The sequence below is a fragment of the Nannobrachium achirus genome (assembly GCF_963921795.1).
Source record: "Nannobrachium achirus genome assembly, chromosome: 8".
In the NCBI taxonomy this organism is placed as follows: Eukaryota; Metazoa; Chordata; class Actinopteri; order Myctophiformes; family Myctophidae; genus Nannobrachium; species Nannobrachium achirus.
The window spans coordinates 17,258,413-17,285,736 of NC_137817.1; the positions used below are offsets into that span (position 1 = coordinate 17,258,413).

The window sequence follows — 27,324 nt, forward strand, 5'->3', positions numbered from 1 at the left end:
ACTGTGGTTTGCAGTGATTTTAGAACAGCTATGGGCCGTTAAACAGAGTTCCTAAAACCCACTAAAATAACTGTGAACCACTGTTTTTAAATGGAAATCATAGGTACATCCCAATCAAAATAGCTTTTAATAACAATTTAACTACAAGAAAGATTCATACAAGAAAGTTGTCCCCGACTGCCTGCGCAAACTAGACAGACGCTATCCCCTATAACTGCATGGAAGCTCATGAATGCACTTAACAAACATTTAAACTTGCAGTTACAAATGTGAAATGAATCTATTTTGAGCAACTCATTTCTCGCCTAACATGTAATCAGAAACCTTTCTTGTAACTCAAAACAAACAACATAATCATTTTCAAACAATTCGCTTGGCGCAGTAATACTGATACATGCGATCACAGTTACGCGTGTATAAAGCGGTTGCTTTGAACGCGACTCAGCCAATCATAATCACGGAACTATCCCTTTTAGAATGTTGATTCTGACAGTTCAAGATAACATTCAGAATTCTGCTGTCACTTTGATATGGCAAAACAATTCAGGGCAATTCTTTTGTTATAGCAAAACAAAAGACAACACCCGATTTCTCTTTCCTTTTTTTCCCCCGCATACGCTACATTGCCATCGCGGTGGCGTTTTCCCCCTATATCTAAACTGGCTGTAACCACGCACCAAGCGTCTCATGACAGGCCTCTGTTGTCCACTGCGTCAGTCCGTCCTGCGATTCGGGGTTGAAAATCTGCAGCCGCGATCTTTTAATTGTCAATCTGTCAGTCTGTCCGTCAGGGGCTGCTGCTCCAGCGCGGCGGCCGAGCCGTTGGTCTCCCCTCTGTCGCAGCCCGGCTCCCCCTCGCCGTCGTCCTCCCGGCTCAGGGGGTCCCCGGTGGTGTGGTGGGTGTTCTCCAGGGCGTGGGTTTTGAGCTCGGGGGAGAGCAGGGACAGCTGGGGCAGCAGCGGCGCCTCCCGCAGCTTGATGGCCATCTCCTTGGCACTGCAGGAGGGCGTGTTGGTCTCGTAGATGTCGTGGAAGCTGTTGTAGTCCACCTCGTAGAAGCCCTTCTCCAGGGAGAGCACCGGGGTGAAGCGGTAGCCCCACAGCACCTCCTTGTCCAGGTAGGAGCTCCGCGCCTGGCACGTCATCCCTGTTTGACGGACATGGACGCATACATATTAACAGACATGCATAACATGCATAAATGAAATGGACGCACGCATACCCCACAGGCATAATGCAAAACATTCACACGGGCATATACAACAAGTACCCACAGGCATATACAGAACATACACACAGGCAGATACAGAACACACCCACAGGCAAGTAAACATGCAATCAGAAGGGTAGTACCGGTGCACACACACATCCACCACAATGAGACAGATGGAAAGGGTTGTTTGGGGGTGGTGGGACAGACAGACACACACACACACACACACACACACACACACACACACACACACACACACACACACACACACACACACACACACACACACACACACACATAGACAGAGATTGAGAGAGAAAGAGAGAACAACATTAAATAATTGACAAACATGGTTCAACTCTTGTATCAACAACAGGCTGAGGCCTCTGAGGAGCCATCAGTCAGAATAAGCAATGAACAGGTGGAACTATGGGTTCAACTTGTCTCCACAATAAGGACCTTGTCTCTGTCTCACACAGTGTCAGTCCAAGAATGATTTCCCAATACTACCATAGAAATTATTGTGTCTTCATATCTCCCTCATTGACGCCGTGATCTGTTACTCAATGTGGAAATCAAAGTCTCTAATGCTAGGCCTACTGATAGAAGAGATAACTCATTAGCCAACAATTCCAAGGGACGGTAAAACAGTCCCTGTCAGTGGCAACGTCTCAGCACTATTAGTAGCAACGCTCATCAGAATTCGCGACAGAACACTGTTGCTAAGGTTGTTGTAGTTCTGGAGCGGTATCATTACTGACAAAATATGAAAGTGCACCAGCTAACTTACAGTAGAGGAACTGTAGCTGAAATACACTGAACATTCAACATGATCAAAGACTGAGTGGGCAAGGATGCCAATGGATGAAAAGGATGCACTGTAAACAGAAACAAAATATATATATATATATAGTTTTCATGAGCTACCGCTGTGTTAAGAAGACTGACTAGTTAAGAAATGTTCAAGTTAAATGTGGGCAGTGTCTATGCATGCCTAATGTAAGTCTAAAGGTGCTCTATCACACTGTTTCTCAACCTGTGGGCCATGAGGATATATGTCACCCAAATAATTGATAAAACACTAAGATCTTAAAGAAAAGCGAACAACCAGGTGCGCACAGGAAAGATAAAAAGGTAAAAATAGTTAAACGTATCAATGGTGCTCACAGATTAAACACTTTGCCAACATGTTTCGACCTCGGCAGGTCTTCATGAGGGCGAAATTTTGCCCCGATGAAGACCTTCCAAGGGTCAAAACTTGTCAGTTTCCTTTTATTAAATACATTTTCCTCCTTTTCACTCCTGAGTGCCCGAATCGTTTTCTTTTTTTTTCTTTTTTTACACAAATATTTTAGACTAATAAAAAGTCATTGTATTTTTTCTTCTGTAAAACCTTGCAAATTGATTCTACGTTGTGATACTGACCAATAGAAGATGGCATTAAGTATTCTATGTTACTTCCATTGATCCAAGCCGCAACACAATCGATAGATTGATTGTTACACGCCCTGAAAATGCACCCACCCATCTGACCACCTAATACAGCATTGTTGGGCCGCAAACTGCTCTATCAGGATAGTGTAGCTAAATGAGAATAATGTGTCTGTCTTCAGAGCGGCTGTAAACAGAGGTGAATCCAGGATGGTGGAAATGTCTGTTGAGCCATCTGGAGGTGCCGGGGGTCTACATCTACTCAACATCTGTGATGGAAGGTCCCTCACTTAATAACCCTAATTACAATCTTTCTCTCTCTCACACACACACGCACACACACACACACACACACACACACACACACGCACACACCCACACACACTCTCCCACCCACTTCACTCCCCTCTACAATGGCACTCACCCTAAAAAGCGCATGGGATGGCTAGATTACATCCTGTGCATTGGTAAATACCTATACAGCCATTACCCTTGAGGCCCTAATATTGATTCGAAATAATTATTCTACTGACTAGGATAATGCTCACAGTAACCAACACCACAGTGCAACCCATATGGTAAATCAATGGATCTTTAGAAGAAGAAAGAAAGGGAGAAAGAAAAAGCCCCATCAATTGCTTTTGCAAGCAAGCAAGCGGAATGCATAATGCATTTATTTTTCTTCTTCAGTGGTTGAATAAAATGTGCTTTGTGCAACGTGCATGCATCTGCTGTGATCTACTGATAAATGGAGTTGGTCCCTGGTGAGTGCTGCTGTTATATTACATCTAGCTTTTGGAAAGCCATTAGTCTGGATGAGAAATCGTGCAATCTATTCTACTGGGATATGTGCTGACCTTATAGGCCTAAACTTTGTATAATTTTAATATAGGGGAACAGAAACCAAATCGGCACTGGATAAAATGTTCTTGGGCTGTCACGTCGTCATTCTGGGATCCTGCAGGTGTTGCCCAAGTTCTCTGCTACGAAGGGTTCACTTATTCAGTTGGGAATTTGACCGGAGCAGTTGAACATGATTAAATGGGATTTGAATTTCATGATATAAAATGGTTTAAGTTCTTAACTTTGCTCAGCAGTCTCGCTGGAGATGTACAGCCCTATAACATTTTGATAGCTTCCATGCATCATTGCAATTTATTTTATTTTTTCAATCCAATCAACTAAGCATTCCGGGATTTAAAATTCCAAATTTCCATTAACATGACTGTGATATGACATTGTAATGAAAGATGTTGTGTATGTCTATGGCAGGGTTACTCTTTTATTTGTTTGTTTGCACAATCCTGTGGATGTCTTGAAGACTGAATAGACCAATTGACTTGATTGCATTGATTCGTCAACATAAATAAAAGCATTTATGATGAGCATAATGTGTGGGCCACAAAATCTCATACAGACATCGTTATTATACACTGTATATGTCTGCTAAATTCTTACCTGGTATACCATTAATCCTGCTTTTATGCAAGCAATACAGATTATGAGAGAATCATGGAGACAAGGAAATGTTATTAAAGGGGAGAACGACCCATTTTCAATATTGAACTATGTGGTTCTCCCCTTTAAACAGTCTCTATTTTATCTATAAACAAATGTAAGCCTCTGAAGCCAGACCATGAAAATACTACCTCACACCTGCTATCTTCATACTACAACAAGTAAAACAAGACTATGTTGGCAACATCAACAGCCTGTTGATGCACTGTAAACAGACTGCACTGTAGTTACTTTGGTTTATACAGTATAACAGTAACTGTCCTCAGACTTACTTAGTACAGGGGGGGCTGCCACTTTCTTTGCGTGTTAGGAATGTTTGTTTTTTCCCTAAACAAGATTGAGTGTTAAAATACTAACATGAATTCAACATATTATTAGCAAAGTCAATTCAACAGCATTGTTGATAGTTCTGTCAAACTAATCTATGAAGCCATCAATACTGCGGCATCACTGGTAGGCAACCCATATAGGCACTAAGGAAAACACAGTGGAATACTTCCAAGTTAATCTCAACTCTTGAATCTCTCAGCAGTCAACAGACATTGATGAGACAATCAGTTAAAAACACTAGCTCTGAATGAGCTTTGAAAGTCGCATTGTGGGGCTCGGGCAGTGCAGCGGTAAAGCGCCTGCCCAACACCGCTGAGGTCGTAGGTTGGAATCCACCATGATGCATCCAGTTTTGTCGTGCGTCTATTATAGTACACAAGCACAATTGGCCCGTGTCCGGGGGAGGGAAGCTGGGCAGGCAGGGTGACAATAGTTACTGCACATACTCCTATGAGCTGGGGGGCGACAACTGTGAGTACGTGCATCCGGCTTTGTCGGGCGTCTATAGTACACAAACACAATTTGGCCGTGACCAGGGGAGAGAACCTGGGCAGGGAGGGTGACAATAGTTACTGCACGTCCTATGACTATGAGCTGGGGGGGTGGCAACTCTGAGCAGGCAGTGTTGGGCTGGAGGATTAGAATGAAGGCTCTACGTCCTCCCGGTGGGGGCTCCTCACTGGTATAGGTGAGTAGGATAGAGTAGGATACAACAGCAGTGACAACACAGAAATGTGTGTGGGGGAATCAATTGGCATTATGGGTATGAAAAGGGGTAAAAAAGCTAAAAAATAAATCAAGTTGCATTGTAGGCTTTCTCAAACATAAATAAAATGTAATATGCAACAGAATTTACAGTATGTAGCACAATGTATGTGGGGGTCACTGCTTTGTCTCTCTCTCTCTCAGCTAAGAGGTCCTTGGCCTGAACAATTTTAAATACCCCATGGTTTTTAGATAGAGGAATCATTATACTGTATACTGTGTCACCAGGAAATGTGCCAGCATGATTTTCGTAATTCAGAACAGCGATGATGACAACAACGACCCAAGACTACCACACGAGAGGCCACCCCTCCCCCTTCACCCCTTCCCTCCCCTCTTCTCCCCCCTTTCTAGTCACTTTTTTCAGCGCCATCAAGGTTGAAGAGCCAACGTGCATGTGGGAGAGCCCATCACCTCTTTGCATTAATTGGCCTTCCAGAGGAGCTGAATAACATAACCACACACCCACGCACAGCGTACGTGCCCCTCTTAACCCTGAAAGTCGACAGGGCTAAGGCAAAATCCATTGGGATAAAATAAAAAAAATAAAAAGACGAGTGACCTGCAAGCCAGCCAGCACGTCAAGGCTACGGTTCCCATGGCTATTTTTTGACAGCTGTGCTGGCAGTGAATTCAGCTGACACCGTGAAACACTGAGGGTCAATGCTGCACCGCACTCACAGTCTGAATACACACAGGAAATTATGGGACGTAATGACCACATTTCTGTCAAGAAGCCCTTCAGTAACTCGCTGAAACATTGAATTAAAAGAAAAGAAAAAACATGCATACACAAATTACTATCCCTTGGGCTGTAGAAGGCTAATATGCACTATGCAACACATAACGAATGTATTAATGATCTATTTATGTGATGAATAAAAGGATACATTGTATTTCACATTGCCGGTACCTCTAATTTGTTAGATGGGATTTTAATTATGATCAGATATTTTGGTGCTCTAGATTAGTGTTTCTCAACCACTGTGCCTGGGGACCTTTGGTGTGCCCCTGAGAATGGTCAAGTGTGCCCCTTGAAACTGCTTGAAAGCCAGTATTGTATTTATCATTTTAAAAATGATTTAAACTAGTGAAAACAGCCGATCTACAAGCACACAACGCCACGCGTTGTGTGCTTGTAGATCTGCTGTTTTCACTACTGTTGTGTGACAGCCTTGTATGATGAAGCAGGACTTTACTTTACGAAGAAACGTACACATTTTAAACTTGGAGATACAAGGTTTCTTCCCGACAATGACGATATTATGTTGGTGTGCCGCTGTGCCCATGGATTCTTGGGACATGAAAAGTGTGCCCATACAGAAAAAAAGGTTGAGAACCACTGCTCTATATTCATCAACCACAACCAAATCAAACAGTTTATTTTTTATCTTAATAGAGAACTATGAAACTCATGTTGAGAGAACCTCATACTGGGCCTTTTTTTTTCCTCCTTAAAAAAGGCCATTTCACAATAGGGGGGCCACAGCCAGAGGCTATGTCTATGTGTGGGCGAAGGGAATTGGGAATCCCTGTACTACAGCGCTGCACTGCCTACAATTTTATTCATTATTTCCTATCTAGTGAGAAGGAAAAGGGCAGAATGTTCCTTGGCGTGATAAATCATCCTCTTATTTTACGTGTCGGTTGCAGGCTCAATTGTGCGGCGGGTGTGTGAGAAGCCAGCGTCACTGGTGATTTTCCTAAACTGACTCACTTGTATTACGCAAGTCTTGCTGCCCGCTTGTCAGTGTAAGAAGTAAAACTGATGTAGGCCCATTAGGCGTACAATTAAGCCATTCTGTCGCCAAGTTATCTATCAATTTCTCTCTTTGATTCATATGGTGATACTGCAGGAAATATTTTTTTCTTTTTTTTTGCAGGTGTTTGCATAACCTGATTAGTTAGACATCAGAAGTAAACAGTGTGCATTTTCCTCAATGGGACTGACTAGATATACAATATGTAATCTGCTGCTGGGACATAGAATGCCTTTTTTCCCCCTTCTTTTTTACTGAAACGGAAATAGAACACGCTCACGCAATTGCTTATTGCAGGGGTCTTCAGCGTTTTCAGGCCAGGGACCCCTTAGTTGAGAGAGAGATGAATTAGGGACCCCCACGACCTGTTAATAGATTCCATGTAGTTTAATCGTTTGACAGCACGATCATCAGTGTATTTTGGATTCATGTCAATTTGTGTTTTCAGATATTTAACCACTTGAACCGTCAATACTTGACCTTTCACCCTCTACTTAGTCTGCTCTTTTCCCCCTCTACACCAAAGCTCTTTGCTAAAAATAGCCGATCTACAAGCTCACAACGCCTCGGCGTTGTGAGCTTGTAGATCTGCTATTTTTGGGTAGAGTTCTCAGAATATGGACACTAGGGTTCAAGTGGTTAATATAAAAAAGGAGAAAAAAAAAAGATTTGGAGGACCCCCTGTAGTGACTCGGAGGACCCCCTAGGGGTCCCGGACCCCCTGTTGAAGACCCATGGCTTATTGGATGTTGTCTGTGACCTGTGAACGGAGGCCAGTGGTCATTAGCTCTGACTAATGCCACTCAAAACATGCCACCATCTTCTGCCAGACTTGACTGAGGGGATGCTTCAGGCCAAACCCCCCGTGGCCTGCTGTTCCCCTGGGTCTCCTCTCCGGGGTCGATAGCACACTGACCTGACGTACTGTATATTTCAAACCCTGTGTGTCAAATGTGGTACTTGCTTGTAATTTACACAAAGTCCCATGAAATCAATGTCATTAGCAAAGAGCGGGGCCATATTTCCTCTCAAAGCTATCGACTTGCTTTCTCAATGATTAAAATCATCTCATGTGAACTAGCTAGGTGAAAGCTTACAATCCCCCCCAAGCCTGAGGGGCTGGAGGAATACGACCCCTTCCCCTCCTCCCCCCAATCTCCTTTTAATTCCCAGGAGACAAACACTCCGTGATTGGATCCATACGTCTCTTTAAAGATAATGACAAGCGGGGGAACAGGAAGTGTGGAAGAGACAGAAGAAGAACACATTTGTTCACCGCTCAGCGGTCAGCGATTGTGACACGTTTAATCCTCCCCAACACCCCCCCCCCCCCCCACACACACACACACACACACACACACACACACGCCCCGCGCACACCGCGGGTCCCCGCGAGGCGAGGCGGAAGGCGATGCGATTTAATGCCTGAGTCAAGTGTCCAACGGTGTGAGCAAAGGGAGCCACGATGACTACTGGTGCCGAAAATATATAAATAAATGAATAAAATACTAAGAGAAATAGAGCAGAAATATTCAGACGCATGAAAGGCTGTGCCACATTGCATTAGGTTGGGAGAGACTGGGCGAGTGGTTTATTTTATGCCTTTTGTATATATATAAAAAAAAGAAAATAAAATGGGGCAATTGAAGTTTGAATGGGCACTAAAAGCCAGTAATCATGTTAATGAATATATGGAATAGAGAGTGATGGTGGACGAGTTACATGTATAATGCATTGTATTTGAAATGAGGCCTTGGGCCAGTAAATGATGCGTATTGCGTATGGGCCTACTGTATTTATTTACTTGACTTGGAGCCAACGCTGCTCATGAAAAACGCATGTCAGGACAGCAAATATGTAATTAGCCAGGGTGCTTCGTGCAGTAAATGTGCATTTATCCCCTTACGTTAAAGTGATAAATACGAGGATCAATATTCCATAGGATTTCCACAAGCTTTTCAAGGCTAATGGAACACTAGCTGGGGATCTCATGAATACGATCAATTTAAGAATCCCCTGGAATGCCGTAGGGTATTGAGAGTGTGTCGTTAGTCTTGTAACCGTTCTTTTCTTTTTTTTCTTCTTTTTAGTTCAGAATAAAAAAAGCCACTGCATATTTTACTTCCAAGGTTTAATTACAGTCGTGGAAGGACAAATTACTTTCTGGCCGAAGGATGGCACTTGCCTGACGGTGAAACTGCCTTGAAGCAGTCTTCATCACTGCTTGTACTAAAGATACCAGTGGTGTGGGCAGATAAAGTTTGTTCGTTTGGGAATAAACACTTTCAAAGAGACGGCCCTGGTGTAGCAACAGAGGAAATGTGGGCTGCAGTGCGTAGAGACGGTTGCAAGTTGCAACACAGACCTGCACCTCCAGTCAGAATTATGTCAAAGGATCACGTGGAAACTATGGCTGTGTGATACATGTACTCCTCAATATTATTTGCCTATCCCTATAATGTTGGTAATCTAGAAATGAAAGATTGTGGCTTTTTTTGAGCGTTGCTTTGTGTTTTTCACCATGTGTTGTTCCAAGGGTTTTTTCCATTTTCATTGGATGACGTAAGGGTTTTCCCATATGGGGTTAGAACCACACGTGACATGACGTCACAGGATACCAGTATTTGATATTATGGGAAAACACTTATATAAAACTTTCTAAGTTGCTATGGTCAACTACTAAACCCCTATATGTTGTTGACTGGGTCCCCAGGGTTCTATTCTATCCCTCCTGTTTTCCCTCCATAAAATCTTTTAGCTGAAAATAGCTGATCAGCTTCTTTTTATTTATTGCCAAATGTTCATCTACTTTTGCAGAATGTCTGCTTATTATGAAAAGCGTAGAATATGGATGTTGTTTCGTGTCTGCTGAATGTCACATGGAAATGCAAAAAGATTTAAGCTTTAAGATTTTACTATTGTTTTACTTTTTTCCCAATTTTCCCCCTTTTATCAATCAACTAAGACAGACTACAGACAGTGGTGTGCTCTCTAACCCCCATGAGATCTATAATATAAGACCTGCCTTAATTTATAACTCCCCCAGTTCCCTCTGTTTATTCAAATTTGTCCCTACTGCATTTTACAATCCTTTAACATCCTTACTTCCCTATTTCTCTTTGCCTCTCTCCATTGATTCCCCCGTTGACCCACCCATCAATCTATTGATATTTCTTCCCTTGTCTGCCCCACCAATGCTTCTTTTCCATCCATCCATCCATCTATCCATCCATCTTTATTGTCAACCTCCCTTTCTTCCTAAACCCAGGACAAACCGTTCATTAATCCATCAATCTACTTGCTCCCTCCATCTTTTCATCAATCTACCCTCCCATGTGTACGTATTTCAACACTACCACCCCCGCCATCCCTTTTCGTACCTGTGGCCTCCACCATTCCCTCGAGGATAACCACGATCTCAAACTCCTCTTTCTCCACCTGGGCCTGCGACCACTCCCAAAACGGGCTCTTCTCGTTGATCTCGTGGGAGATGATGAGCGGCGACACCAGGAACAAGCGGTCGTCGCCCGTGTCGAAGCCGATGTTGAGGTCCGTCTGGTTGAGGGGAATGAACTCCCCCTCCTTGGTTTGCTGCGAGCGGATCAGCTTGGCGCGGATCGATGCCTCCACAATGTGCGAGTTCCTGAGGTCCCCGACGCGGAACATCAGGCACATCCTGTTGTCCCGCACAGAGATGACGGCTTTATGCGAGAACATGAGCGTCTCTGCGCGATTCTTGGGCTGAGAGATCTTGACGAACATGCAGCCCACCATCATGGCGTTGACGATGGAGCCCAGTATGGCTTGGATCAGCAGCAGGATGATGCCCTCGGGGCACTTCTCAGTGATGACGCGGTAGCCATAGCCGATGGTGGTCTCCGTCTCGATGGAGAACAGGAAGGCAGACACGAAGCTGTTGAGGTTCTCCACGCAGGGGGTCCAGTCCTTCTCGTCGCCGTGCCACAGGTCGCCGCGGATGAGCGCGATCAGCCACCAGAGCAGGCCGAAGAACAGCCAGTTGACCACGTAGACCAGCGTGAAGATGAAGAGGCTGAGGCGCCAGCGCAGATCCACCAGCGTGGTGAAGAGGTCGCTGAAGTAACGGTATCTCTCCTGCACGTTGCCGTGGTGTACGTTGCACTTGCCATCCTTCTGCACGTAGCGCTGCCGTGGCTTCTTGACCGGGTCGGAAATCAAGTGGGTGCGCTCGGTCGAGATCTGAGCCTCCCGTAAGTGCTTGGGAAGCTTTTTCACCTGCAGAGAGACAGAGAGAGAGACAGATGAGGTGAGATTAAACAAGAGGGAGAGAGACATGGAGATAGATGAGGAGAGAGAAAACGAGAGGAAGGGAGCTATACAGATAAATGAGGAGAGGGAAACTGAGAGAGAGACTTAGAGAGGGATGAGGAGAGATAGCTAAAAATATACATAGTAATAGAGAATACATGCACAAGAAAGAAAGAGAAAGGGTAGAGGAATACAAATCCTTGGTTTTTACAGTAGTCAGGACTTTATCATCATCATTCCATTTCTTTAAATTACCATGAACACATGCTCCTGTCTTATCCTATATGCTAAGTTATGGCTTTGAGTCTTTAAAAGAAACAGGCAGTCAAAGTGAATGAGTAATGCCCTCCTCTCCTCGAGCAGCTAAGCTGAAAGTGCTTCTGTGAGCAAGACTCTTAACCTCCAATTGATCAGTGCAACAGCAGAAAATTGTGGTTTTGCTGGGCAGCTCCCATGTGAACACACATGTATAAACATGAAGGGACATTGCGTTCAACCTAGCCTTCTCTAGGCAAATAAAGGTTAAAATGGAGACTGGAATGATTCCAGTGAGGAAGGTTTGAATTGCTCTGTGCACCAGACCTAGCTGCAATACATGTACAACCTTTTTAAATTAACTACACTTTCAACCTTGAAAATAATGTGTTATCACTGCTGTCACAGAGAAGTAAAACTGCAATTCTGTTCACCTTTGTTTTATCCTCAAATGAACATAGCCTACACGGGTCCATGAACTTGATTTGTTCCTATGCATTTCATGACCATTAAAAAACCCATCGTCTGATACCAATCAGTGATTTAAAAATCTCTGTTTGCTGAAACAAAATGTTCTGGGCACAGCTCTGTTTTTTTATACCATAATAGTGCAATGGCCATAAATACAGAGCAAGATGCATCAGATCTTTCTCCCTCTGCCGTAGTGGAAGTGAGAGAGTGGACTGCACAAGGATCTAATAAAATGAAGGGCTCTGATAAAGTCAGTGCTCTGCACTATACACCACAATGACATTATGAGAGGGAGAGAGGACGAGAGGGAGGAAGGGGCGACAGACAAGGAGAAAGAAAGAGATTGAAGCAAGGGGAGAGACAGGAAGGCAGAGAGTGAGAGAGAGAGTGAGAGAGCAAGAGACACAGGGAGAACACAAGGACATACAGGTCTTCATCTGTGTTTGGCCCGACTCCAGCCAAGCGATCTATCTCCACAGCTGTGCCCTGCCTCTCTCTCACTCACTGTCCCCCTGTGTTCCCCTCCCCCTCGTCCCCTGTGGGAGGCTGGCAGGCCTGGATCAGAACAGGAACTCAGAACAGACCCTCTGCCCCCATCCCCCCCCCCCCCCCCCCCCCCCCCCACCCAGCAGGCCTTCACGCCATCCCATCACAAAAAAACAACAGACATATGCCCACACTCGCATATGCTGCCCTCATGATGTGCAAAACAGGATAGTGTGTGCAGGAACAGCACGCAGGCACTCACTCTAATGTTAAATGAGGGCTAGAGACATTTTAGGGGCATAGACTGCGTGACACGTGAAGCGACAACTGTTACAGAAGAGAACGTGCAGATTTCTTCCTGACATACACACGTTCGGACAGTGCAGCAGCCTACCCTTCAGGCATCCCAAGGACACTCGCAAGGACATTGACACTCCGTCATCCCAGTCAGAGTTGTTAATTGAAATGTGGTGTTGCGTTGAGACAAGAGGACGTTTTCTGTGCCCTCTGTCTCTGAGTGCTAATCACACACCTGTGATCCATCTCTCTCCTGAGTCATGCTGGCTACATTTATAGACAGGGCCGTATCCTGTTGGGGTTTGTACTATTGAGTAACTCCCAAGCACTTAAACAATGGCTCTCCACCCACAGTTCAGTGGGGAGAGGACAAAACCAAGGTGGTGTAATATCAGTGTATATAGAAACCAGATAATAAAATACGTCACCTAAGTATTGACCTGAGGTGGATGAGTTTCTTTGAGATGCCTACTGTGTACTTTTCCCCACAGTTACCCTGTGTACAAGTACATCAGCAGCGGTCTGCATGTATCAAATGTGCCGATATTGATGTGAATGGATCAATGTATAGACAGTGCGTTAGTGAGAGGTTTGATAATGAGGACTGGGAAGACAATACTTATTGACCTGTACAGCAATTACTGACCCAATGACACTTGTGACTAAACACCAGTGGGCTCCAGCTGCTGTCAACAGTACTTGTAGAAAGTAGAGACATTTTAACTAGTTCCACTTTTCAGTGTTAATTTTCTGTGCTGTTATTAAAGAAGTGGCTAATTGAGTGATAGATGAAGCTGTCCCAAACTGAGCAACCCAATCTTTGCCCTTTGTAGTCAATGTGGATCCTGAGGCGGATGCTTGATAAGCACAATCATTAGTTCTCCCAGTGTGTGGCACTGCTGAGCATGGAGGGTGGTTTCCACTCAAATAGGCTTTTCCTTGACTTAGTTTGAGAGGGTGGAATCAAATCGGAGTGGGAATCAAGTCAAATAACCGCTTATGTTACAGTATAATTGGGAGTTGTGAGTGGTTGTGCCATTCTCCAGTCCTTCCTCTTGTCTCCAGTGATATTACCTCTCTTGAAGTTCTGCACTTCAATGAATCTACAAAGGCTAGATCTCTTTGATTCAGAATATTGTTTTTGTTTTTATCACAGTATGGTCGGTCTGTCTGTCTGTCTGTCTGTCTGTCTGTCTGTCTCTCTCTCACTCTCTCACACACACACACACACACACACACACACACACACACACACACACACACACACAAACACACACACATTTCAGCATCGTCATCCTCTATATAATCTAATGGGGCTTCCCGGAAGGATGCAAAAACAATCTAGTATCACTCTTTCTCGTCGCCATACCCCCATCTGTCCAAAGCACATTGCAGATAATGAGATAAAGTGTGAACTGTGTAGTATACCTGTCCAGGTGTGACACCTATCTCCATGTCGTGGTCCATTAGGATTTGAGAATCTCCTGCCATCCTCAGCTGAAGCTCAACACCTGTGAAAAGAGCACACATCACAATTCACGATAATTATTATTTGTAAATAAAAGTAGCAACCTCGAAGGCACCGAACAGTACTACTGTAGCTAGGATTTGTAAGTAATTGCCATTTGACATTTATAAAAAGCAACTTCAAAGAAGCCAACATTACAAGTCAATTAACAGTAGGAAATATAATTAAGCCTCATTGCCCAGGAAATCTATTCAACAATAAGCCAGTGTTGACCTGTTGTTCAATGCTGAAAAGTTGAAAATGTTGTCTTTAGACCACAGATCCATACTATATCGATTGGCTCCATATCGTCACTGTCGGGCAGAAGCCTCGTATCTCCAAGTTTAAAATGTGTACGTTTTTTTTTTCTCGCAAAGTAAAGCCCTGCTTCATCATACAAGGCCGTCGCACAAAAGTAGTGAAAACAGCCGATCTACAAGCACACAACGCCTCGTGGTGTGAGGCGTTGTGTGCTTGTAGATCGGCTGTTTTCACTAGTTTAAATCATTATTAAAATGATAAATGCAAAACGAACGGTTTTGGACATACAAGGTTTTCACCCGACAACGACGATACAGTATGTGACTCTTTTCTATCTGGTCTAATCCGTTCCTGCTGGAGGCAATATGCACTTTCAACCCACTAGCTCTTAAAAAAATGCAAGCAAATAGTCACGTCTCCCGCTGGAATAGAACCCGGACCAGCCGGTCATCTACCGTCGTACCGCATTTGTAACCTTTTGAGGGAAACTGACCTGAGGTGCATGCCAGCTATGTGCTGAATAATATTTTATTTGAAGGCTGTGGTGGAAAATTACTATATAGCAACTCATCCTTGTGCTGTGCTCAAGACACTTCTGTAGACAGAAGCCTTTAGTTACAGTCGTTCCCTTATCTCGTGCACGCATATACGTAGTGGCAGAGCATTCCATTCTATTGAGGCTATACTGTGCAGCCAAGGTCAAGATTATACATTAAGTCTCTTTCTCTATAAGGATATGCTGGTGAAACTGGGGTGTTTGTGAAGAAAAGATAACGGCAGCCCCATCTATAAATGAAATAACTTTCTAATGTATGGAGAGACACCAAGAACGAGATGTATAGACTGCATTTTCCTTTATTACGGCGTGGCTCTGACCCTATAAGAGGGTCAGGGTGTGTGTGTGTGTGTGTGTGTGTGTGTGTGTGTGTGTGTGTGTGTGTGTGTGTGTGTGTGTGTGTGTGTGTGTGTGTGTGTGTGTGTGTGTGTGCGCGTGCGCGTGTGTGTTCGTAGCTAATCTCGCAAACCGCTGAACCGAACAGCACTACATTTTGTGTGCACTGCCAGTTGGCCACAGATATTCCTCCACTTCCCACATTGTTTGCCCTTTGAAATATCCAACATTAATTTCATAATGGAATTAAACAGGGCTCTGAGTCTGAAACCTTGCCCAGATTTGGAAGTTATACCATGATAATTACAGCATAGATGACTCGCATCATAGAATACATACAGTATAGGGAACATGCTGACCACATGAAGCCTATGATCCACAATGGAGCCACAACATTCCCGTGTGGAGATTGAAATCCACATGATTCAATGTTTCTTTTATCAGGATGGCAATGACCATTTGGTCCATTTGGGTGTAAGGAGCATCACAACCTCTAGGGGCCACTAGCGGGACTTTTAGGGCTGTATTTTGGTTGTCTTAAGTACCAGCTCTTATACTGTCTCCGACCACCGAACCTTTCTCGAGAGCTCCGACTTTCCGACGTGCAGCTTTCCGAACTCTAATTCGGGGTAATGCTTTACAGAAGATGCAAGTGACGTCATTTTGTAGTTGAACCGGACCTTTCCGACGAAAGGTTCGGTGGTCGGAGACAGTATGGATAGACCTTTAAGTTAAGGCATAAGAGCTGGTACTTAAGACAATCAAAATATAGCCCTACTCTCTTAACACTTGGAGTGCCTAACATGTTTCCAGACGTGTTAACGATCCCCCCCCCCCTCCCTTCCTGTGAAGTGCAACGGCCCCGTTAACATGTCCTGTGACGTGTTAACTGGTTACCATGGTAACTAATAGCCACCGCAGGTGGGAGTGAGGGAAAAGACTCAGTTTCCCATGATGCCTTGCAAAATACACATCCGGCAACATCCAGACGTCCATTGAATTGTACTGGCTGGCGAAACATTTATGTATCTTGGCTTCTTTTCCCATATTGCACGTTTGGTCAAAACGGCCTGTTTTCTATCGCGGTTGTATTTTTCTCCGCATGAAAGAAAAGACATTCTTCGGCCATCACCGGGATGCCCCGTGAAAATCAGGTACAATTTTAGTTATGGCAAAATTATGTCAGTCAAAGTGTTTAATTACTCTTGTGGAAATATGTGATGTTTAATTACTTATTTAACTTCACAAGTGAAGTACCGGTATTTGTACTACAAATTTTACGTAATCTGCTAGTCATGCATTTCAAGAATACGTAGCATGCCACATACAGTACTTTACGCACAATAGACACACTGTGCTTCTCTTAGATCTAAATGTGGACAAAATATTATCGAGCGACACAAAACACGACTGATGTAAGAGGTTAGCTGTCACATACCCACATGGGAGATGATGACCCAATACACACCGTGTTTTGTTAATCTGGTCTGTAGAACGCAGCAGTCACAGCTGTTGCTTTTTTGACATTGTCATTTCCCCAAAGAGGAGGCTGATCATTGCCAGTTGCTTGGGTTGCACGCACGCACGCACACACGCACACACACACAGACAAATACACATGCTTGAATTTGCGCAAACGCAAATGCATGGGCACACCACGTGCACATGAATGTATGAGACGTGAGCATGCTTGCGCGCGCGCACACACACACTAGGGCATTCACGAATAGTGATTTTTAGTATTCGAATTATTCGACCTCAAAGTATTCGAATAGTCGAATATTCTACAGGACTGGCCAAACTGTCAAATATTAAGTAAGCAAGAGGCGAACATTGTGAAAATAGCAGATCTACATGCTCACAACGCCTTATCTGCGGAACCGAGTCATATTAAATGTAATACCTACAATTCCAAGTGCTTGTTAGGGTGGGGGTCCCCAGTTCAAATATATTTATTTTGAGGCTCACAGCCTAAAAAGGTTTGAGAACCCCTGGTATAGAGCATTAACAAATTCATCCACCAGGGGCACTGACAACTCATTCTTATGACTTCCTATCTAGCCAAGCTTTATAAACTATAGATTTTTTAAGAGAAATCAATAAAAAAATAAGCGAATATTCGACTTCGGTGAACGACGTCGAATAGTGAACGACGTCGAATAGTGAATTTGATATTCGAACATTTGAATATTCTAATATTTGGTGAATGCCCTAACACACACAGACAACACAATGTATTATTAATACAATCAATATTAACATTCTGTAGGAGCCATGGGATGTTGTTAAATGTGTACGCGTGTACAGCAATAGAACACATGCCTACACAGTGAACCCTGTGACCACGTCCTCTTTCAACACTTCTTAATCACTTGCCAATGTGGAGTGGAGTCTAAAGTATGTGTATTTCCTGGGTTCAAACATAACAGAAAATCCTACATCTTCTATTGTGTTGTTAGTCAGTGGTCTTAAAGAGTGGGACGAATATTTTAATTTCAGTATTATTTCACTGTCTCTAGAACAGGGGTTCCCAAACCTTTTTGTCTCAGGGCACCCCATAAATATATATTTTTTAATCCAAGGCACCCCTACATTATAATTTTCACTCCCAGCACCTTATATTTATAGCATATCATCGTTGTCGGGTGGAAACCTTGTATGTCCAAAACAGTTCGTTTTGTATTTATCATTTATATAATTTACTAAACTAGTGAAAACAGCAGATCTATAAGCACACAATGCCTCGCATCGCGAGGCGTTGTGTGCTTGTAGACCTTATGTTGCAAGGAAAACGTTGAGATTTTGGTTAGAACTGACTGAAAATAACTGTGTACTTCAAGTTTAAAATGATACAAAAATATTTTTTCAAGTGTCCAAATAAATTCCAAATATTTTCAAATGATCTCGCGGCACCCCTGGACTGCCGTCGCGGCACCCCAGGGTGCCCCGTCAACCACTTTGAAAACCCCTGCTCTAGAAGTTATTCTAATGAGAGAATCTGTGTGAATTTGTGTGTGTGCGTGCGTGCGTGGGTGGGTGGGTGCGTGCGTCCATGCGTGCGTCCGCGCGTCTTTGTTTTTAAGCTTTGTTCAGTGAGACCTGCTGATTGCTGCCTGGTATTATATTTTAATTACACAAGGTTCAAAACCAACAGAAGTGAAGAAACACTCAGGGGTTTCTGACTAATACAGGATTTAATCATCACTGCCACCGCAGTCTGTAGAGGAACAGCAGAGGAGGAAGGAGGGCCCCCTCCCCACCTCCCTCCTCCTCTCTCCTCCATGCTGATAAGGTACTAATTTTAGCAGCAACAAAAAACACACACACACACACACACACACACACACACACACACACACACACACACACACACACACACACACACACACACACACACACACACACACACACCATTTAGCTCCATTAGAGGCTATTAAAGGAATACTCCACAGTTTTTCAAGCTTATCTCCATGTATTCATTGGTAGGAGTATATGCTCTTTGTATCGCTGAGGCAGCAAATCAAACGCACCACAGATTGCCCACACAGTGTGTTCTGTAGTAGGGGTGTAACGATACATTTTAACGATATGATATGCATCACGATACATGGTTGACAATACGATACTTGGACGCTATTGGTTCATCCATGGCGATACGATACGATTCAATTATTTAAAATCCATATAGTAGCTATTTAGCAAAGAAATTAAATCTGTGTGAAACATATCAAAAATCTATTATTATGGATTTAAATAAGTAAACACTGTGATTTTCTAGCAAACACATATGGACAAAACCGCACCTTGACATGAACACAGAGATTACCAATATACCAAGAGTAGCTTCATGGAATGGAAAGGTAATTAGACCCCTCTTTTTAATTTTCCCTCTTAAAATTGCTAAATACAAGGCACAAATACTTAGTTCCCAGACAATGAATTATTTGCATTGCAAAACGATTCGATACAGATTATCTGCATTTTAAAACGATACAAAGCCAAAACGGTACGATATTTTGCTTTTGCAAACAATATAGATGTAGATCATTGCAAATGTTACTATATTGTTACACCCCTATTCTGTAGTCACGCACGCACACATCTAAAGGTGTAGCCATTCTCCCCTCTGCCTCTAGTGACAATGGCCTCAAATGTAATTAGGACTAGATGGCAAAGTGACATTGTTAAAAGCTACAATACGTTAATTTTCTGTCCTGAGAGAGCTCATATTGCAATGATATCTATTACTAGAAAGGCAGAAAAGCGTGCAGCTCGCTGAAAACACACAAAGTATATTACTGCCCAAGCAGTAATATAAATGGTAAGACAGAATTAATTTCATCAAACATTTTTTTTTTCAAAAATCTCAAAAAGTATATCAATTCGTAAAGAGAAAAACACAAGCAATAATGAATGCTTAAAGCTGAACAAGTTGAAGTTTGAAAAACATTTCTAGCTCAAAGAATGTGTAAGTAGTAGATGCCAAAGAAAGTGTCGGAATAAAGAATAAATTGGGGATAACGGGTGTGCTCACTAAAGCGAGGCCACAATAAAAACGAATATTGGCGCATCTAGTGCCCAGTCAGGTGCGATGTCAGCTTCAAATCAATTTATTGACATGTCAACCAGTACGTGTCACCAGGATCAAAATTGTATATAGGCTACCTACAGTACTGTGTGTAATGTATTTAGTTATTTATATTTTGCAGAGTAAAAAAAAGACAAGATGCAAATTGCGTTATAAATAACCAACCTATGGACGATATAAAACGGGAGCTGAGACTGAACATAATCAGGTATGACTGCGCTCAGTCAGCTTCACTTTGACATTATCCTGTTTGATCGGTGACAAGGCAAGGAGAAAAATGCAAAAGAGCTGCATTCGCAGCAAAAGCGAGGCTAGGAGCAGCACATCACATATACATAGAAGCCACATAGGAATGCAGTGTTGACACTGATGGTGCAAAGCAAAGGGCAGAGTGACGTGACGTGCAATCTGAGCAGGGAAAAGGACAGACTGACTGTCTGTCTGTCTGTCTGACTGACAGACAGACAGACAGACGGGTAGGCAGAGATGAAAGGGAGGATCGGAGGAGGTATTCTTAAATCTTCTGAAAACCTCAGCGAATACAGTACATTCAAGGTTGTCTAAGGTCTCGTTTTCTGAGTCACTTTAGGGTCTCATGCATAAAACATAAACATCTCCCGGGGGGATTTGTGATCTCCAGACCTGTGTGTGTGTGTGTGTGTGTGTGTGTGTGTGTGTGTGTGTGTGTGTGTGTGTGTGTGTGTGTGTGTGTGTGTGTGTGTGTGTGTGTGTGTGTGTGTGTGTGTGTGTGTGTGTGTGTGTGTGTGTGTGTGTGTGTGTGTAGTGTGTTTGATTACAGCGCCTGTTCTGTTGTAAACACCAGCCACAAATGAGTGGTGTTGGAACATGGATACTGCCCGGGCGGTTGTTATCTGGTCGCTTTAAGAGGGTATCTTGTTACTGTGGAGAGTGACAGGGCGCTTCAGCTGAATAGTGTTTGTGTACTGATAACACCGGTACTCATCTGTCGTGTTTAGAGGAGTGTGGGGGGGGGGGGGGGGGGGGGGGGGGGGCGCTACTGGTAACCAGGCATCCCCCAAAAAGTATACTGTATTATCTACAATGCCACACGTAGATATTCTCCTTATTTGCTGAGTCTGCCTGCTGTAAACATACGGTCCATATGGAGCTCAGAATGATGTGGGAGGAGGGGTTGGGTTTGGTGTTACCCATGACATGATGCTCCCATACTGCAGTGGTTCTCAACCTGTGGGTCGGGACCCCCAGGGGTATATACACTTAAGCATAACGTTTAAGTGTATAGGCCTACAGAGGTATATGCACGTTTCTAAAATGACAATTTACGGGCTGCCAAATTGTCAAATATTAGAGGCAGAAATTGGGAAAATAGCCGATCTACATGCTCACAACGCCTCGTTATACAAAATGTAATGCCTCTACTCTTAGTGCTCATCAGGGTGTGGGGTCCCCAGTTAGAATATGATTATTTTGGGGGTCGCGGCCTGAAAAGGTTGAGAACCACTGCCATACGGCATGTGGTTTTCCACTGGGGCCTGCGTTAGTTGAATAGCATGAGCGGCTATTTTGAGATTTTAATTGTCTCCATTTAGGGAACTTGTGAACGCTACATTATAACGCTGGAAGCCATGTGTAGCTGTTCTGAAAGGTGAGGGTTTGGCTCAGAGCCAAGAGACAGGGCTTGTATCAAATGCTAATTACTGCTCCAATAACATGGCTGGGAGAGTTAAACCTACAAATTAGCCTCTCTGAATTATTACTCTCTCCCCAATTGCGCTCTCTTTATCTCTCTCCAAAAATAAATGTAATAAAAAGATCAACACAAAAACCAGAGAGCATTTATTTCTTTATATATATTTTTTTTTTCTGACCATTCGAGATAATCAATTTGTTTCTACATTTGACTAAACCTGATGTTTTTTCAAAAGGAGTCGAGATTAATTTTGGAGCTTCCTAATGATGATGTATATTGGAAACCTTGAAATATACATTTATTTTTTAGAGATAACACCAGGTTCCACCTCCTTTTAATAGTCAGCAGCTGTTTGTCCTGTGAAACTAACCTCAAGGGTCCAATAAACTCAATTAGAAAAGTCATTATATTCACATTATTTTGCAGTTTGGTATGCTGTTAGCCAGCCATCATGTGATTTGTCTCTCCCAACAATGGCTGTCGAGGGTGTGCCGTTTTCTACGTCGGAAGAAATCATCACACATACGGTGCATAAAATCACAGGGCGATTAGAGACCCCATGACCCATGAACAGCTGTGAGGCATTGTCAGAAAATAATTAACCTCAAGTTTGCTTACTGAAGCTTAACCCATTTAGAACGGGTACACATTATAGTTTATTATTGTTTTATGCTTTAACTATTGAAAAATAGCAGATATACAAGCTCACAGCGCGGCACCGAGTGCCGCTCTGCGAGCTTGTAGATCTGCTATTTTCATGAAAATTTGAATTTTGACCTGATTCTATAAGTGTCTTTTGAATCCTTCTTAAGGTTTTTGGAAAACCCTTAAGAAAACCCATGTAATCCGGCTAGCCATCGTAAAGAAAAAAGGTCCTTTTCACTTAAATGGAGCTCAGTTAGTCTGTTCTTGAGAGACTACTATGTCAGTGGTTCTCAAACCTTTTCATATGAGGGACCCCCAAAATGATATTTATTTGGCCACGGACCCCCATCTCAAAATACTTAGTTCCAGGGACCACCCAGAAGCAAAATTTGAGTTACAAAACAAAACGTTCGCTTTGAAAATACATATATTCAAAGACTTTTCACGACTTTTTCAAAAATAGCAGATCTACAAGCTCGCAGCGCGGCACTCGGTGCCGCGCTGTGAGCTTGTAGATCTGCTATTTTCACTGGTTAAAGCATTCAACAATTCTAGGCTAGTTAGCGTTATGCTGCCTGACGTCGGTGAAACATTTGTACGACAGAAAAATGTGATACCTACATTTCTGCTGTTTCTATGGATACAAAAAAAAGACAAGAAGAAAAAAAAGACAAGAAACACTGAACACTGCACAGCACCAGTTACACCCACCATTGAGCCTCAACTACATTTTGGAAATATATTCCTGGCACGTTACTGAAGATTCATGACTGACTCAAAACACTGAGCCCTATATCTGCTTCACTCAACACAAAATGTCCAAGATATAAGAGAGATGCTCTCTCACTGTCAGGCCCTCTTCCCCACACAGGGACAAGATGGCACTATACGTTAAGAAAAAATGCAGAGTTCGCTCCCGATAATGGCATCACAGGATGTGTTTTTTGGTTTGTTGACCACAAAAAGCCGGCAAAAAAGTGAAGTAGTGGCACACGAGGCAGTAAAAAAAAAAAAAAGATGCAAACTCTGCAGTATAAGGCTTGGTTTATAATACAAATTCAACTGTTAGTGGGCACTCATCCATAACAGTAGATGTGGAGGTCACAGCTTGCAGTTTTCTGGTGGAAAATACAATTCTGAGGTGTCATCAAAAGACAATGAATGGCTCTGACATAAGAGAGAGTAAGAGCGATATAGATGGATGGACACACACATGCACGCACGTGCCTGCGTGTGTGCACGCACACACATGCATACGCACGCGCGCACCCACGCACGCGCCTGCCATGCCCAGGCTAAAAAGTGCTCCAACTGATGTCACTGACACGTTTAAAAGCCCTCCTATACACGTATATCCCTGATGTAAAGATACAAAAATTTGCCGACTATGTCACTTTTATTATTGATTCAAACTAAGCAGCTTTGTGATATACCCATCCCCCTTCTTTCTCTATCCCAACCCCCCTCTTTAAGATCCTCTAGGACTTTCCTTGCATTGATTCCATCTCTCTCTCTCTCTCTCTCTCTCTCTCTCTCTCCCCCCCACCCTCTCTCCTCCCTTGAAAGTCATGCTTACCGGAGCCTGTCATGATTGTATCCCGGACCGAGATTGGCCCACCAAATAGCATGGCTATCTCCGCTCACTTATGACACTTTGAGGTCGAGGCCAGCCAGATGACTAAAAACTTCCCAGTCAGTTTGGCTCCGGGCCCAGCAGCCCATGCACGTACGTACGCACGCACGCACGCACTCACTCACACTCAGGCACGCGCATATGCACCCCTCCCTCCCTCCATCCCTTGTGATAGTGAGCTGTGAATGTATCCAGTTGTACCCTGCTGGTATCAGCGCTCCAGCGTGTCACCTTCCGTAGAGTGACATTGCTGCACTGAGATGTCCCACACAGAGCGCACAGACTATTTGCCTAATGAAATGAAAATGTCCACGGTCCCCTTGTTCGCCCAGCTCCTCTCTCTTGCTCTCAATGCCCCTCAATTCTATGATGCATTACAATGCATCACACTTTCCTACAGCAGGGGTCTTCAACATTTTCAGGGCCAAGGACCCCTTAGCAGAGAGAGAAATGAAGCAGGGACCCCCTCAACATATTGTATAAATGTGTGATGGAGATTCACATCGATGTCATAGATAGATTCATAGACTTGTTTGACACTTAACCATTTAAAATCATAAATCGTGGATACTTAGTAGATTTGACCTTTCACTCTGTACTTGGTCTGCTCTTTTTTACCTCTAAACCAAACCTATTTGCCAAAAATAGCAGATCTACAGAGCTTGTAGAACTGCTATTTTTTGGCTGAAGTTCTCCTCGGAGTATAGGGATGCGAGGGTTCAATTGTTCATTCAAAATAATTATCCTATCACACAAGGATTTTGGGGCCCCCCTGTAGTAACTCTGAGGACCCCCTAGGGGTCCCGGACCCCCTGTTGAAGACCCCTGTTCTACAGTATATTTCTGAGAGAGACGAGCTCCGAAGAGCAGCCTTCCTGGTATTACAGCACAACATGGCAAATTACAGTCAATACAAGCAGTCAGATACACTGAACAACACATTTTTATTATCGATTATTTCAAGTTGGTGCATTGAATTGAATTGCATTGAACTACATTGCGATGCATTGCTGAATCGATTGTTGTTGACACCACTATCTCTCATGCATTCATCTTTCTCCCTCTCCTTTGCCCTCCTTGTCAAGCTCTCACTCACCTTTATCCCCCCTCTCTCTCTCTTTCGCTCTCTCTTTCTGTGTGTCTTTCTCTCTTTGTCTCTCTCTCTCCCTTCTCCCCTGTTACACTTGTCTCACCTCAACCTCATTGACCCTCTTTCTCCCTCTCTCCCTCCCCTCTTACCGCATATCACACACGCACATCCTTGACCAAAAAAAAAAAAAATGACAGTCAGTCGCACGAGCCAAGAATAGCCATCCGAGTGACGGTCCCCTCCTCATCCCCAATCAAGTCCTGTCACACCCTGTGAGCACTAAAGGAGGGGGTGTATTTTAAAACATGCTCATAGCTCCTACAGTGCTGTTGAGTGGGAGAAGATGGGATTAGAATCCAACACCTTGCGTAGGCCAATGACACTCCCTCCCACATATGCCGGGCTGGCTGGAGGTCCCAACACGTGTCATGGTTTGCAAGCGGATGCACTGAGAATGTCATGGAAGCGGAGCCAGTGGGTACATTATATGGATTCTGCATTTATTAAGCCCGATAAATTGGGTGGAGGAGCGTGTAAATGAACGTTGTAAATCACTGAATTTAATTGCCAGCGCTGAATTTAATCTTTGGCACAATGGAAGTCTGCCAGCTTTTATGTTATCGCTTCTTTTATAATTTATATCCAAACGCTTACACTTTATGATGTTCAGTAAAGTGAGGTTTCTCTTGAATATATATGCTTTACTGAAATTGATCCAAACTGTGTGTAGCTCACTTTCATCTGGAGTGTCACTGTCCAGACACACTCTGTCTGATATTTTTACCACGAGCCTGGCTTAATCGTCTTTGATTCTCTCTGCATTCATTGCATTTGGACTTCAACTGGGGATCTTGCCAGTTTTTTTATCACTTTATTTAACCAGGCAGGCAAGATTGCGAACAAATTCTTACTTACTTTACAACTGCCGCCTGGTTTATGTGATATCGTTGCATAGGCTGGATGAAATCAGTAAAATCGATCAAGTTGCTGTGTTTAATTTGTTTCAACTGAAACGGGCATCGCGACTGGAACAGGCCTAACCTAAATGATGAATTGCTCCCAGTGTGAAGTAAGTGGTGCCTTTGATGAGTATATTTCATTGAACTACAGTATATGGATATGAACTAATCTAGCGCAACGTAGTTAATTTGGAGTGCTAGATATACCCCGAACCCCCCCTCTTCATTCACTAACAGTTAATTAATTCATACGCCCACGTTCATTCTTACTTTGTTCTCATTCGCTACAAGCTACTTCACACACGCCCTCATTTCTCAGTGTAGTCCTTATAAGCAGCCTCTGCTCACTGCTCATTCTACATGTTCAGCTGTCAAAGCAGGTTGTGTGATGTGTGTTGGAAAAATCCTCCACCTCCCCGGCCTCCTCCCTGTGGCATATAGCTTCAGTTGTAATGGTTGTACTGTGATAGGATAACGTGGATTGTTCAATGGTTATTCCATGATTGTGGTATGATGAAATGTTGATTGTACTATGGTTAGTCTATGTGCGGTAATTTATGATGTAATTGGAAGTTCGTGTTTTATGTACATCTGTAACTTATGCTCTGCTCTGGGGGGTCTGAGATAGCAGATTCTGTGTTATGTTACACAGATAAATCTGTATATCATCAGAGCAGAGCCCATATGCCAAACTCAATGCAATATCATTGCATAAATGGTTATGTTATTTCGAATAAATGTCAAATGGTTAACTCTAAGCTGAAGTGTTTAAATGAAGTTACAATGTTAAATCCCTGCCTATTCATTTCAATAGGCTTTTCACCAATGACACAGCAAATCACACCCAGGCGTTACAAATACTGCTAATAAATGATCAAAACGGCAGGTTGCTGCTATAGTGTGCATTGTGTGAGCGTGTGTCCTGTGTGCCTCTGTGTGAATATGTGTGTGCATGCGTGCGTGCGTTCGTTCGTGGGTATGCGTTGGTGCTTTGCCTTCCTGTTGTGTGTGTGCCTGCGTTTATAAGTGGCTTACAATGTGTGTGCCAGCCAGTGTGTGCGTCGGCGTCTCTTTAAGTGCGGTACCGTGCCTCCTGTTTATGCCAATTGTAATGGGTTGCAGGTTTGTGTTTCAATCAGCTGCAGGTGACCATGCTCATCATGATTGAAGACAGTGCACGCACACACACACACACATAGGGCTGTCACGATATGACATTTTACATGACGATTAATTGTCACTCAAATAATTGGCGATTAACGAT

General features: G+C 43.4%; 1 protein-coding gene across 1 annotated transcript; it reads right to left on the minus strand.

Annotated features, from left to right (window-relative positions):
- Nucleotides 1–767: 767 nt before the first annotated feature.
- LOC308289290 (G protein-activated inward rectifier potassium channel 4-like) lies at nucleotides 768–14,304 on the minus strand (the record flags this gene model as incomplete). Its single annotated transcript, XM_080730937.1, has 3 exons — nucleotides 768–1,147; nucleotides 10,398–11,271; nucleotides 14,242–14,304. 3 exons carry the CDS (start codon nucleotides 14,302–14,304, stop codon nucleotides 768–770), a joined length of 1,317 nt encoding a protein of 438 aa, XP_080587063.1.
- Nucleotides 14,305–27,324: the final 13,020 nt, after the last annotated feature.